The 13913-nt window shown below is 39.3% G+C and overlaps 2 protein-coding genes across 4 annotated transcripts; both read left to right on the top strand.

Moving 5' to 3' along the window:
* The first annotated feature begins 1754 nt into the window (after window positions 1-1754).
* espnlb (espin like b) lies at window positions 1755-5689 on the top strand. The gene is made up of 5 exons (XM_044134647.1): window positions 1755-1813; window positions 2054-2186; window positions 2610-2728; window positions 3235-3414; window positions 4094-5689. The coding sequence occupies exons 1-5, from the start codon at window positions 1799-1801 to the stop codon at window positions 5687-5689; spliced, it is 2043 nt and encodes a 680-aa protein (XP_043990582.1). The 5' UTR covers window positions 1755-1798.
* A 1121-nt stretch (window positions 5690-6810) lies between these two features.
* On the top strand, window positions 6811-13863 carry rab6bb (RAB6B, member RAS oncogene family b). 3 transcript variants are annotated; one of them, XM_044133959.1, is made up of 8 exons: window positions 6811-6908; window positions 10178-10236; window positions 10653-10706; window positions 11148-11253; window positions 11376-11487; window positions 11614-11707; window positions 12242-12308; window positions 12742-13863. In XM_044133959.1, the coding sequence occupies exons 1-8, from the start codon at window positions 6839-6841 to the stop codon at window positions 12804-12806; spliced, it is 627 nt and encodes a 208-aa protein (XP_043989894.1). In that variant the 5' UTR covers window positions 6811-6838; the 3' UTR covers window positions 12807-13863. The 3 variants fall into 3 exon arrangements, with proteins under 3 accessions (XP_043989894.1, XP_043989893.1, XP_043989895.1); XM_044133958.1 differs by lacking the exon at window positions 6811-6908 and adding an exon at window positions 9163-9226; XM_044133960.1 differs by lacking the exon at window positions 6811-6908 and adding an exon at window positions 9333-9359.
* Window positions 13864-13913: the final 50 nt, after the last annotated feature.

Genomic DNA, 13913 nt, shown 5'->3' with positions numbered 1-13913 from the left:
TTGTGATGGCAGTGAAAGACAGAAAAGAAGGACAAGAGTAACTACTGTAAACTCTGTAACTGAGTCACTATTTAATGAGTACTATGCAAAATTCTCCATCCATTAGTTAATTTTTAAACCTTTACTTTCCAAGTTCAAAGTATTTCTTGTAACCCTTCAAAATGTTATCTAGCTGTAAATGTTACACTAGAGGCTCTATTTAAATTGTACAATGGGACATTTTACTGCTTAAATGGTCACTTTAGCTGATTCTTGCAGCTGATTTCTTTGAAATCTGACCATTTTGAGATCTATTATTTTTTAAGATGATGTGGTGACCTATGAATCATTAAGGTATAAGATAAGTATTGTTTTATAATTGAAACTAGAACAATTTTACTTTACACATATAATATTAGATATTTCAGTTTGTCTCACCTGCAATAGTATATTAGCAAGTGCTAATGATATGATTCTATGTACTGGAAAGTATAAGGTCTAGACAGCATGGTTACAAAATACCCTCCAAAGGCCTAAGAAGAACCGTGGTAGCTTTGGGTACCTGAGGTGATTTTGCAATGCACAGCTATTTTGTTTAGTCAAAAATCTGACTCAACATTACTAAGAAAATGTGCCAGATAGAAATATTAACAAAACAAATATTTGTATCCAATACATAATTTCTTGTGATGCGCTGCTGTCCTTCAGTTCATTACTATCGTGACCCACAAAATGGTGTCCATAGCTTTGTGATTTGGCGCCAGTAGGGGTCGCCAAATCGACCAACTGCAAGTGTTGGGAGAGACATACTACCACCTTTAGGGGGCATGCTGCACTAATCATGTACCCTCTACACATGAACACTTACACCTGATGGTGTGTGTTCAGTACTCTACAGCATTTTATCCCCCACATACATTCACAGTGCTATTGTTTCTATATCTCCAGGTCCCAGTCATCCTATCCCCCTGCTTTAATTATGCACACTCAGAGGGCCCCCCCTGTCTGAGGTTTGGATCCAGTTGATGCTGCTCACTGGCTTTATTGGTTATTGGCTTCTACAAGGTAACAAGAGAGACATGTGTGTTTTCTTCTGTTGTGTTTTCATCTGAATGTTTCTCTTCTTAGTTTAAGTTTCGCGTGCTGTTGGCATCTTCATTACGCTGCAGGGGAGCAATATGTAAGTGTGAGTAGAGTTTTGCTTATAATTATCAGTGGAATGTTTATAATATTGCTTTTTAAAATTTTGGATCAATTAAAGGTGAGACATTTCTAAAAATAGTTACCTAAGTTGCCATTTAAAGAGGTTTCTTTAAGATAAATATACTCAATGTACAGTAGTTTTTCTAATTTATCAAATTATTCTGCTTTATTAATGTATGTAAAACAGGAAACCTGCACTGAGAAATTAAATTAAACACTGTAATACAAACAGTTGCCATAATAATGCAGTTCAACACGTGGATAAATCAAAACATTTCTTGAAAAAGATAATATGTCTGGATTCAGTATTCAAAGCAGTGTCTCAGTTGCTCCAACAGGCTTTCTCCTGCACTCTGCTGGGGGCTACTACATCCACTGTCCAGGCTCCAGTTTCACCACTTCCTGTCTCAGTTTCAAGCGCCACAGCCTATGTCTTTACATTAACTCAGTGTGTGTTTGCTGTTAGACAATATTTATCTCCTGGCTGATTGTTGTGAAGCTGTGTCACATTTCGGCAGCATTTCCTTATTTGCCTGTTATATTGGTCTCTTTTGTCTTTTCAGCAGAGGGGCTGCTCCTTCTTGGATCTGCCAGAGTTTGAGATAGGAGAAGAAGAATGGAGAACAATAAGGTGACCATTGATCTGAGCTAAAAGTCACCTCAGAGGAAGGAAAATGAATTGCTTTAAGAACAGAATAAATAGTTGTATTTGATGTAGGAACTGACTGCTATGTTGCGTAGAAGATTAAAATTCAAATAAGGTAGCATTAAAGAAATATTTTGGAACTAGAACATGTTGAAACAATAACTGCATATTGGTTCAGCTGTCCTTTAGAGCATTGTTCATGCCTGCTGTGTGTCTCCCCAGCAGCCAGTGAAGGAGGTTCTCCCCCTGCCTCGCCACCCCACCCCACTTCCTGTGACCTCCACCTCTCCAACCCCTGCTGCCTCCTCGAAAAAACACACTACAGGGTCCATCCAGCAGGTTCAACTGGCCTCCTCAGGTAATGAGGCCAGACATACTGTATGTCTAAGCTTCTGCCAGATTACAACTACAAGTTTCACCTGCTCAAAAAATAGGAAGAGAATAGTATGTGTCCAAACATACCAATAAATGGTTACCCACTCCAGGCTGGGAAATGTAAGCATTAATTAAAGATGCAGAAAGGGGTCTATAGTAACTCTGGAGAAGTTACAGAAATCCACAGCTCAGCTGGGAGCATCTATCAACAGGACAACTACGACCATGTACTCAACAAAACAGATTTTGATATAACAACGAAAAGAAGTTTGAAATTATATCTTTTTTAAATATGTTGTTCACATATTTAAAAACAGATTGTCACACATTGCTCTGAGCCAGTCTCTAAGGCTTATTTGTAAAACCATATGATTTGACCTTCCACCTTTGTTGTATTTGCTTACAGTGGTGACATCCTTCAATCACCTGAGGCCTCCAGAGAGAGACCTCACGCCGATGTCTCGGATGAAGCCTATTAAATCGCTGAGGCATGCCGGCTTAACTGCAGTCTTCACCGGGCAAACTGTGAGTCATGTGGTGCAGTCTTCCAAGTGAACATTACACCCTCCTAAAAGTTCAAACCGTCCTGAATAAACATATCCTCTTGCCAGAAGAATCGGAATTACATAATTGCAAAGATAAAAACAGTTTATCTTTGTAAACTGTTTTTTATCAGTTTACAAAGACAGATTTTTATTAGAAAATCTAAGTTTTTAATAACAATGGTCATCTCTTAAATTTTTAAATGATTGAAAGGCGCCTGCAAATTAAATCAAATGGATAAACTGCATGTTCATCAAAAATATAAATGTTGCTGTGTAAATAATAAAAAAGGGTTGCCGGTGCCTATCTCCAGCGTCAACAGGCGAGAGGCGGGGTTGACCCTGGACAGGTCGCCAGTCCATCGCAGTACCATAAAAATATTAGTCACAAACATGTGCTTATTTTTTGTCTGCTCATGTTATCTTAACATGCATGGCTAAATATCTAGACATCAGGGGCATCACTATTGTGTCATTGAAAACCCATAGGGGCTTGACAGTGAGGAGGTGCAGGAGGAGGTACCAAGTGTCAACATGATCTTGGCTGACATTGACTCCCTGGTGCCAACCCATGATGAAACTGGACGCCCCATACCCGAATGGAAACGGCAGGTGATGGTTCGGCAGCTCCAGGTCAGGATGCAAGATGATGAGGTAGCGGAGGCACAGGTACTCCTTCATTGTTTTGTGTGGGGAAAAAAAAGACAGAGCGCACTGTTTTAAAAAGAAAACAATCAATAATCCGAAAGTCCAAAATGGTAAATGCTTTTTAATTTGACAATCCGCGAAAGATGAAACATTTTTTAATGCAAACAGCCCCAGAGAAAGGGATGGTTATTTACATTTTGAGTGAAACATATTAATGGTTTTCTGTCCAGTCTTGATAACGTTGAGAGAAACAACAGAAAAATTACTATTTGGCAGACCACACAAACTTTGGAGGTCTGAAACTATCGAGCTTGCAAAACTCTGCACATAAAGTGCTTTTTCAACCTTCTCTGTGATTTTTTTGTGTTTTTCTTTGTGGGTGAGTTGCTGTTAATGCTGTTGCTTCTGATCCCTTTGCAGGAAATTTTACTTATGGACTTATTGCACTGGTGGCTTCCTATCACAATCTTTCAATGCTGAAATTCACAGATCGCCTATTCTTTAACAAAACAGTGTGCATAACACCTGAATTTAATAATTTGGATGTTTGATCCAATACTTTTGTCATTAAAGTGTATGTCAACAGATGTTAACCCCTATTATTATCTTCTGTACTTTTGTGCAAAATGCTAAACTTTTACTTGTTAAAAAGATCATGCATCAGAATTGTGAATTATCTTTTTCTTTTTTTTTTTTACAGAATATGTTGACTGGCTACATGTCACTGGATTCCTGGAAATACTCCCAGACTCACAACGCCATCTTAGGGCCCTTTGGTGAACTGCTAAAAGAGGAAGATCTGGTTTACTTGCAGCAGCAAATTGAGTCTGTTTCTCTGCAGAAATGTTGCCAGGCTTATGAATTAGAGTTGACCAGGCTAACCGAGGAGTTAAAGGCAATCTTACCTGATCCTATCGTCAATATTTCCCTCAACAAGAATATTCTACAAAGAATGGACTCTGGGGGAAAAATGCCCTTGACTCTACCCATCTGGTGTGATCGTGTCTCAGAGATTGTCAAGAACATGTCTCTGCTGGTGGCCAATCTGACTAAAACTCAGAGAAAGGAAAGTGAGTGGGCGTCGGTGGGAGGAATGGTTGAAGGGATGAAGAGTTTGCAGGAAAATATAACTGCCTCTGAAATTGATCTGGACTCGAGATTGATGCAAAATAGCCAAGACAAGGAGTCTGCACCTGCGGGGACATCCAGTGGATGTAGGATACCCCATATTGGGATGGCATCTGCTTTCAGCCATCGCTTGGAGAGCAGCAGCTGCAATAGAGAAAAGAGAGAGAAGGTGGAGAAGGAGATCCAGCAGTCTGGTGTGTCAGTAAAAAACCTTAGGTCCACCTTTGAGGGTCAGATTGGAAGCATTTACCCCTTTGCTGGGGTTGTACATGGAGCACAGCGGCTGAAGGGGAAGAATTGGGTTGGACCATCAGCAGGAAGCAGTGATGATGTAAACACACACCTTAGTTGTGATGCCATTAAAACTTGTGGAGCTGTGATGGAGACCACCAGCTTAAGGAAAGAGCGGATAGTTGTGTTATTCCTGAGTCACTGGAAAAAGTCTGCATATGCCATTTCAATGAAAGCAGCAAGACAGAGACAAGAAAAACTTGCAGCATCAGGGAAAGTGGCTACAGCTCAGCTGAAACAGAACCCCCACTCTCTGTTCCGGTTCTGCCAACAACGAGGTGCTGTGGACAAAATTGTAAACTCCTGGAGGAATAAGCTGGAGATAAAATATTCTCCAAAATCCCATTTGGTCTCCTCACAAAATTCATGTAACTCCAATGTTACCTACTCCCCAGAGCAGTTCCTGCCAGATACGGATGGAGTTGCAATGAGTCACGACAGCTTGACCCTCGACCTCTTCATGCTGGGTTATTTCCACATCTTAGAACAAGACCTGTCTGCTGAGGAGAGGAAGATGAGACATCTCCTCTGCTTTGAGGTTTTTGACCATGCCAGCTTTTTCCCCTGGGAGAAGGTGCGGGATTTCCACAAGGCTGTTCTCCAGGAAATTCAGTCTGGGAGGCGGCAGTGGAGCGACGGCTTTGAAGACCTCAAAACTCAATTCTTTGGTGAATCGACAACGTGTCGCTGCCCATCGTCATTGGTGCCAGACTTTAAACCTGCACCCAAGGTTATAGTCCAAAATGCAACTCCAGATGAGAGCGGCAGTGACACAGACTTTTCCTGTTTCAATAATGAAGATATATGTAACTATATCGATCGCAGTTTTGCTTTCTGGAAAGAGAAAGAGGCAGAACTGTTTGACTTTGAACACTGAGCTAAAATTTGATTTGATTTTTTGGGACAAAATGATATTGAAGAGCTTGTTTTAAAAAGGAGATGGATGCTAAATAAAACACTGAGAAAGCACTGTTGATGAACAGTTATTGCAAACAAAAGTTACTGTCAAAAAGCTTCAGTATTTTGAAGAACCTTCACCAATTCTGCAAATAGAGAAAATGCGTTTGAATTTTAGATGTTTATACACCCTATGTCTACAGATGTCCAAGGTTTGCTGAACACAATTAACCCTTTCATGCATAGCGGTCACTTCAGTGGACAGTTATCTTAAACCCATTTTCTTGTGTCTCATGTCAATTTTTATGCACACAGACCACAAAAGTGGACACCAGTGAATCATACAATGCAGTATCAACTACTGGCCATCCACTGTAAGTGCAAAAAATATGTACTAATATATATGTATTAATAAATATTTCTTAAATCCAAATCCAATAAAAAATGCTACTCAGGAATGTCCAGTTCCTACTTCTACTTTAGAGAACTCTTGCAGGTAAAAGAAATATTGTGACATTATATAACCCCTAAAGATTAATACTAGTGATGTATTTTCCAAATAACAACTTTATATTTGGAGGAAAATACAACTGATCACTTAGAATTTATTTATTTATTTATTCCAACATTTGTTTTCCCACCTTTTTTTATGCCTTAAGAAAATTTAGAAAAAAAAAATAAAATTGGAAAAGAATCCTAACATAAAGGATAATAATTCATGCAGGGTTAACTGTAAGATTATATCCCTAATTATATTATCATAATAAACAAAAACACCGCAGAAAGGTTGTCTTATATACATATGGGAATACTATTACGTCCACTGGTTTTTAATTTCTATCGATGACGTTTTACTTTCGCCGCGCCTGTTCGCTACGTTTCCATCTCGAGGAAGGAAAATCTGAATACGAACGGAAAGGTGAGGGATTTGAAAGAGGTGAGGTCGCGCAGGCGCAAACGCCACCTAAACTGACAGGACGAGGCTGAGCTGCATTCCCACCATTCTGTGAGGAGAGGAGGATCCTGCTGCGCACCCATAGCCCAGAGAGAGACGCAGGCCGATAAAGAAGAACAACATACATAAAATAGATATTTGAAAAAATCTAAGTTAGGCTTTCTATCTGCCACCATGTCAGCCGGAGGAGATTTGGGGAATCCCCTGAGGAAATTTAAACTCGTGTTTTTGGGAGAGCAAAGCGGTGAGTCAGTGATCGGTGAGAGGTTTGGACGTCGAACATGTGTGTGCATGACGAAGAATACGTATATAATCAGATTTTTTGACACACTAAAGAGGCTAAATTGAATTCAGAAGATGTTGGCCTGGGTGTATGTGATGTCGATGTTAGTGCTGGCAGCATCAGTGGGACCAGGATAATTTGATTAACGGAAGACAAAAAGAAGAAGAAAAAAAGCCGCATACGCGTAAATTCAACTTATACATCGGGAAATGTCATTGTGAGTGAGCGGATGTGTATTGTCGCAAATGCTCCTAACTCGTATCATAGCAGGCGAAATGAATGGGGATGTTTTGATGTGCTGCAGTGACCGTGAAATATCTTCCTTATCTTTTCCCTTTTCATCTCCATTCCCTTTTCCTGACATCCCACATGATTCTTACACATGAAAACATTTCAAATGTCTCGCCCTGGTCAGTTTTCTGTATTTTTAGATAGGATAACAAACAGTCTCCCATGTGTCAGTTCGGGACACACCCTAGACTGCCGATGTCTGTAGCATCTCCAAAGCACGCAGTCTCTTGCTCTGTCCCATAAATTATCCCAGAAAAACAAGAAAGGCTTGACATCGCTGAAAGATTATACTGTGTTATCAATAATCCTTTCATTTAGGGTAAGAAGGTCTGTGATTTCATGCGATGGGATAAATTCACAAGAAGAAGATCAATAAAGGTTTACTGCCTGAAGACGTGGTCAGATATTAGACACCAAAAGTGGCAGCAAAAAAAAGTCGATATTCTATAAAAAACAATGATAAAGAAAGGATAACCAGCTGTGATGTGACAGTGGGTCTGTGATTTTCACCGTGATGTCTTAGTGTGTTTGTGTGTAGGCGTGTGTATTTGTGTGTGTCTGTTTTATTTCTGTGGGAGAGTGTGTCGACTAAAAGCATCTGTGTGAGTGTGTGTTTGTGTGGCCTGTACTGCAATGTTTGCTGTCCATGGTGCTGAAGACAGGCCTGGTGCGGTCTATCGCTTCAATAAGGTTTCAAGGCTGGAGCGTTAAGGAGGCCTGCTGGACATATATGCTTTCCATCCACACTCATGTGCAGATAAAATCTTCCTTTGGATTGATGTAAATGAGCATGGAGAACACAAGGCCCACTTTGCTCCATTTATTTATGTTTCTAAATATCTTAATTGAGATTAGTTCACTTCGGTTCACTCATCTAATTTATATAATGCCACCTCAAAACAAATGTAATCTCAGGACATGTTACAAAAAAGATCTAGTTCACATCCAGAAATTATACTCCTAGAATTTAGTTATATAGACAGGTTCAATAAAATCATTCCTTTATTCGATCTCCATAATAAAACACTGCAGTCCAATGAAAATCCATTAAGCCAATTGGCAAAATGTTACAGAAACCCTCATTACATCAACACTTGACTTGACTACAATCTTTCATCTGTTTGGCAACATCGAGTTTCATGTGACAAATTCTGGTAGAGCAGCACCATACCAAATAGCAGTCATCATTGCAATATTAGTAAAAAGAAGAAGGAGTAAGATGCCAACCACAATTTTGATGCAATATTTGCTACTGTGAATCAAAACTTTGCTTTCCGTGTTTGGTCACTCAGAAAGATTTTCAACACCCAGAGAGCAGTAAGGAAAATATAGGTTACCTCCAATCAATATTGTTGTTAAAATTGTCAGTAATAACATTTCAGTGTCACATTTTCCTGATATCATGCAAGCCTAATTTTGTTTCCTCCCCTGACTCTTTTATGAAACTCTCTCTCAGAACCAATTAGATGTCAGGAGTGTTAAGTCACTATAAGTAGAATTTGTTCAAATGTCGAAGAAGAGGTAAATTTTAAATCTAATTTCCATTAGCCAATCAGACAGGGTTTTGGCCCTGTGGTGCAAGGATGCAGTAAGTAAGGCTGAATTATAGAGTGCTAAGCCTTGAAATGAGCCATCCCTTTGCTGTCAGATTTATGCAGAGTAAAATTTTCAATGTAGCATGTAATTGTGTTTATTCTATGTCTCTGTTAAAAGATTTTTAAGAGGTAGTTCTTCCCTTGTTTATTTGTATACCGTTTATATTTTTTTTCTAATATTCAAGCAGATTTTTTTGTTCATTTTATTCATTTTCTTAAAGCAGAGGTGCCCAAGTTCAGTCCTTGAGCTCTGCCATGCTGTAACCTGTAGGTGCCTCCCTTCTCCAACACACCTGAATCAAATGAATGGCTTCTTACCAGACCTCTGCAGCACTAAAATCCTAATGAGCCATTTAATTCAGGTGTGTTGGAGAAAATTGCAGAAGTCAAACGGTTTGCCTCACTTAATGTTTTTCTTCATTGTTAGAATATTGACCATTTGCATTTGTCATTTTATTGCTTTGTAGGTTGGGTTGCTGTGTACATGGCTTTTTCAGAAAGAAGACAAAAGATCTCAGCCAATTGGGTACTTCCAGAAAGTTCCTAAAATGCTGACCAGATGGAGGCTACTTAAAATATTCATACGACAAAAAAAAAAAAAAAAAAAAAAAACAAGAAAGAAAAGGAGAATTTCAGGAGTTTTGTTAGTCGGTGGCCATATTTAGAGGAGTATGGAATAGGAAACCTGCAGTGAATAATGAACTAAAACATCCGCATGCTATGAAGGGCAAAAAACCAAGTAAGGTGCATTTGTTGAAATAGAGAGGGGTAGGAGGTAGCCGACCACCTGGAGGGCTGTCTGTCATAGGATAATTAGTGTGGCCCATATACTAACTCCTACATATCTGGCTGATGTTATATACTTGCTTTGGCAGTCAATTATTTATGGCAATTTACTCTGATCTACTCATAGTGTCCTCCAGAGCTGCACAATGTTTTCAATATCTTCAATTTCCCATTTGTAAATGTCAACTTTGATGCAATATCATGCAGGCTGTTATACTGCCATCCATACTCTGTGTCCATGGCGCAGAGTATGCATAACATGGTCTAGTTGGATGGGCTTCATCATTCTTTTTGCCCACATGTGATATAGATCTCATTAAATGAACGGATAAAGTTCAAGGAAAGGGGTGGATGAGAAAGGAAGAAAAGGACGACAAAGTGTGTCAATCGCAGACCTGCTTATTTGAATTTTTTTTCCTGAGGAACCATTTCAAATGTTAGATGTTCTGCTTCTGACACACCTTTCATAGAACAACTCCATTTGAAGAAATAGTTTGATTAAACATTTTACTGAGTGTTTTAGCTAACAAAACCGACTTCTGTGTGTTTTGGTTCCAGTGGGGAAAACGTCTCTCATCACCAGATTCATGTATGACAGTTTTGACAACACATATCAGGTGAGGCTCAGAGCTCAAACACACAAGTGTAACATGTGAACCTGTTAGGGAGTATTGATTGAGTAGAGATCTGGTCAGTAAGTGCACTTCAGTGTTGATGATTGGAAATTTGTTTACGCAGGAATAACACTAATGAGTGTTATTGAACTAAAATGTAAACTCTGAACTAATGAATCATATTAAACAACAGTATTGTGACTCAATAGATGTGTCATAATACATTCAAGTTTTTAAAAAATAATAACCAAACTAAATGTACTAAATTGTATCATAGCACTATGAGTTGTTTTTTTTTTGCAAAATCAAATTTTTTTTTGTTTTCTTCGTTGATTATTTCTGTAGATACATAAAAATGACTTTACTTAGATCAGTAAATTGTGTAAAAACTCAGTTTTTCGCCCTTTCTTTTCTTATAGGCAACCATTGGAATTGACTTCCTCTCAAAGACCATGTACCTGGAAGACCGGACAGTAGGAAATCCTGACATTCATTTTGGAACTTGCATGTGGAAATATTACACTTTTAGGGTTTTAGTATGCCATTGTCATTGAATGTCCTAGCCGCCACTGTGTTTTGACTAATCTTTGATTTGATTTGCTTAATCGCTGCTCTCTTTATGCTCTAACGTGATTATCTGAAGGTTATTTCTCCTAGTGAGAGCTTTGGAACATTTTCTCCCCTCGCAATAAGCCATAGTCATGGATCATCTTCTTTAACTTGTGCAAATGCTATTTCTGTCGCGGGATATTATCCCCTGCCAGCCTGCATGAGCTGATATGGGTTTATCCCCCAGAAAAAAAGCCTTTACTTGTGTTTAGCTTTTGTGAAATTTAAGAGTTTATGTACAAACAGCTGCTGAGAGGGGGTGTGTTGGCTTGTGTGTGTGTGTGTGTGTGTGTGTTCGCATTCAGGTAAGGCTGCAGCTGTGGGACACAGCTGGACAGGAGCGTTTCAGGAGCCTCATTCCTAGCTACATTCGGGACTCTACAGTGGCAGTGGTTGTCTATGACATTACAAGTGAGCTCACGTTGATCCTTTTTTTTAAATGACTAAGTGTTTTCCACACTGGTATTTAACGTCACAGCAAGACACTAACTCTAAATTGAGTTAACTCTAAACTGACGCTTTAATCTCCACAGATGTAAATTCGTTCCAGCAGACCTGCAAATGGATCGACGACGTCAGGACGGAGAGAGGAAGTGATGTAATCATCATGCTCGTGGGCAACAAGACAGATCTGGAGGAGAAGAGGTAAACACTCTGTTTTGTAATCAACTCCAACATGTAATTGCCGCTTTAAAAAAGGCTGCTGAAAGCAACGCGTCAGAACTGAATGAATCAGCCTCAGATGTCGAGTCTGGCTGGATTTTCCCGCAGGCAAATCACGATCGAGGAAGGAGAGCAGAGAGCCAAGGAGTTGAACGTCATGTTCATCGAGACCAGTGCCAAGACAGGCTCCAATGTCAAACAGGTGATCCTTGCAGTTTCACCATATTTTACTGCATTTAAGGTTCAACTTTAAAGCAAATTCACAGGCAAAGACAATTATAGCACTTTATATAGATGTAATGGATGGTAAATAGCATCAATATCTGATTTCTCAAACTCTATTAAGATGTACATACAAATGGAGGACAAAACTAAATAAGGGACAAGACATCAGCCAATAAAAGTCTAATTATCTTTGTAACAATGAGTAGTCAACATTTGTTTTGGTTGTGTTTGTATTTGTTCACTTACAGTCCTTTGCTGTTCATGATAAAGCAAAGAAAGAGGAAAAAGTGCAGTTTATAATGGATGCCCTACAAAAAAATCTTGCTGAAATGAATGGTAAACAATATTATTTCTAATGATAAAATTTACCTTTTTACTCTATGCAGAAAGATCCTAGGCTGGGATTTGAACCATGGGACCTTTTTTCTAATAGTGCAGATAAGCAAAGAAACAAACAAAAATAAACCCCTACCATATATATTTTTCTTCACATTTTTATTTCTCTTTTCAGCTGTTTCGTCGAGTCGCGGCCGCCCTACCTGGGATGGAAAGTCTGGACGACGCAAACCCCGAAGGCAGTATCCTTTACAGCTTTTCTCATCCACCTTTTCAAGAGCCAAGCGTCCGCGAAGCTGGGAAGCTTATTTTTAATCTTTTAGTGGCTGCTGGCGAAAACACAAAACAGTCAGACAAGCCTTCTGTCTATACAGAAGCATCCGCCATTAAACGATTTATGCCTGAGAGGCACAGATTGCACAGAGCCAGGAAGAGGTTTTAGATGCAGGGGTTTGGCACCACACAGTGGCTGTCAGAAAAGTGACAGCAGGAGAGGAGGAGGCACTCATAGAATAATGTCAATTAATTGACGAAATAGAGTTCAAAATAGATTCTCTGTTTGATTCATGTTTATTCACCATTTCATTCTACTGTACAAGAACATGCACTAAGAATTATAGATCTGACACTGACGTAAGAAGTCCCAATGTGTTTTTCTTAACTGAACCTTCCCAGTGATTGACATCAAGCTGGACAAACCAGCAGAGCCCACCGTCCCAGAGGGCGGCTGTTCGTGTTAATGCAGAGCTGTTTCTGGATGGCTCCCCCCACACCATAGGCTTGTTGTGTTACTTTATACTGGCTAGCTTCCAGTTGACTTCTCTAATTGGATATAGGAGCCAGACCGTGTATCTGATTGGACAAATCAAATGTTATCTTTCAGTCTTGTTCAGTTGTAAGATATTGTATACTTTGTCAATATGTAATACTGGAGGAGGAAAAAAAAAAAAGAAAAGAAACAAATAAATATGTTGGGTTGAAGAGGAACAACTAAAGAAGAAACAGTGTGGGAAGAAAAAAAAAAGGAAAAAAAAAAAGAAAAATGGGGCGATCAACAGAGTTCTTTTCGCTGTTATGTTTTGTATTTTTTATAAATAAAAAGGGAAAGCACCAAAAATGATGCCTAAACACGGAAGGGGAAAACGTCGGAGGGCCGGCTGTTTCTTTTGATAGCCGAACACGTCTGAATGTCTGCAGCACGCATGCACGCTGATCTGTTCTTTGACCTTTGACCTGCCCTCCAAGGTCTCTGTGCTCTGGAAGGAGGCAGAACATCTTAGAATGTTTTATAGCATCTCTCTATAGCATCTCATGACAAAACATCTCTCATTTGATATTCCCCACAAGGGTCAAACAACCAGTAGGTTCACCTAACAGTAGCTGTGAAAATGTGGCACTCTTTCTCTCTCTCTCTTTCCATCTCTCTCTCTTTTTCTCTCTATCTCACTCTTTCACACTCTCTTTTGCTCTCTCTTTCTCTTTTATAGAACAAACTGTACTGTGGTAAGAAAAAAATAAATAAAAAAGAGCTAATAATACAAACAGCTTACTGTTACAACCCCCTGTCCCTCCAAATTACCCTTCGCTGTTCCTCTTTTCCTCCCTCTGCCTCTCTCCTTTCAGTCTCCCTGTCCCCCCATCCCGGTAATACACATATAACAATCCACTGTAATGCACTGCACTGTATATAATAACGTAATATGTATGTTGTGAATGTCCCTCTGTAGAAGTGGTCCTTGTTCACCAGTATGAATAATGTAATAATGTTTAATGATTAATAAATTACAGATTAAAGGGCTTCACTCTCCTAACCCTCTACATTCACCTGGTTACAAAATGGTGTATTT

This window comes from Gambusia affinis, linkage group LG12, assembly GCF_019740435.1.
Source record: "Gambusia affinis linkage group LG12, SWU_Gaff_1.0, whole genome shotgun sequence".
Lineage (NCBI taxonomy): Eukaryota > Metazoa > Chordata > Actinopteri > Cyprinodontiformes > Poeciliidae > Gambusia > Gambusia affinis.
This window is presented reverse-complemented; position numbering and strand designations above follow the sequence as displayed.

Excerpts from the sequence above, each read along its gene's own strand:
- rab6bb (XM_044133959.1), top strand. The coding sequence starts at position 6,839 with ATGTCAGCCGGAGGAGATTTGGGGAATCCCCTGAGGAAATTTAAACTC. Across the intron at positions 11,488-11,613 it reads ACAGATCTGGAGGAGAAGAG|GCAAATCACGATCGAGGAAG; the intron begins GTAAACACTCTG and ends ATTTTCCCGCAG. Across the intron at positions 11,708-12,241 it reads CAGGCTCCAATGTCAAACAG|CTGTTTCGTCGAGTCGCGGC; the intron begins GTGATCCTTGCA and ends TTCTCTTTTCAG.
- espnlb (XM_044134647.1), top strand. Across the intron at positions 2,187-2,609 it reads GGTTCAACTGGCCTCCTCAG|TGGTGACATCCTTCAATCAC; the intron begins GTAATGAGGCCA and ends ATTTGCTTACAG. Across the intron at positions 3,415-4,093 it reads ATGAGGTAGCGGAGGCACAG|AATATGTTGACTGGCTACAT; the intron begins GTACTCCTTCAT and ends TTTTTTTTACAG.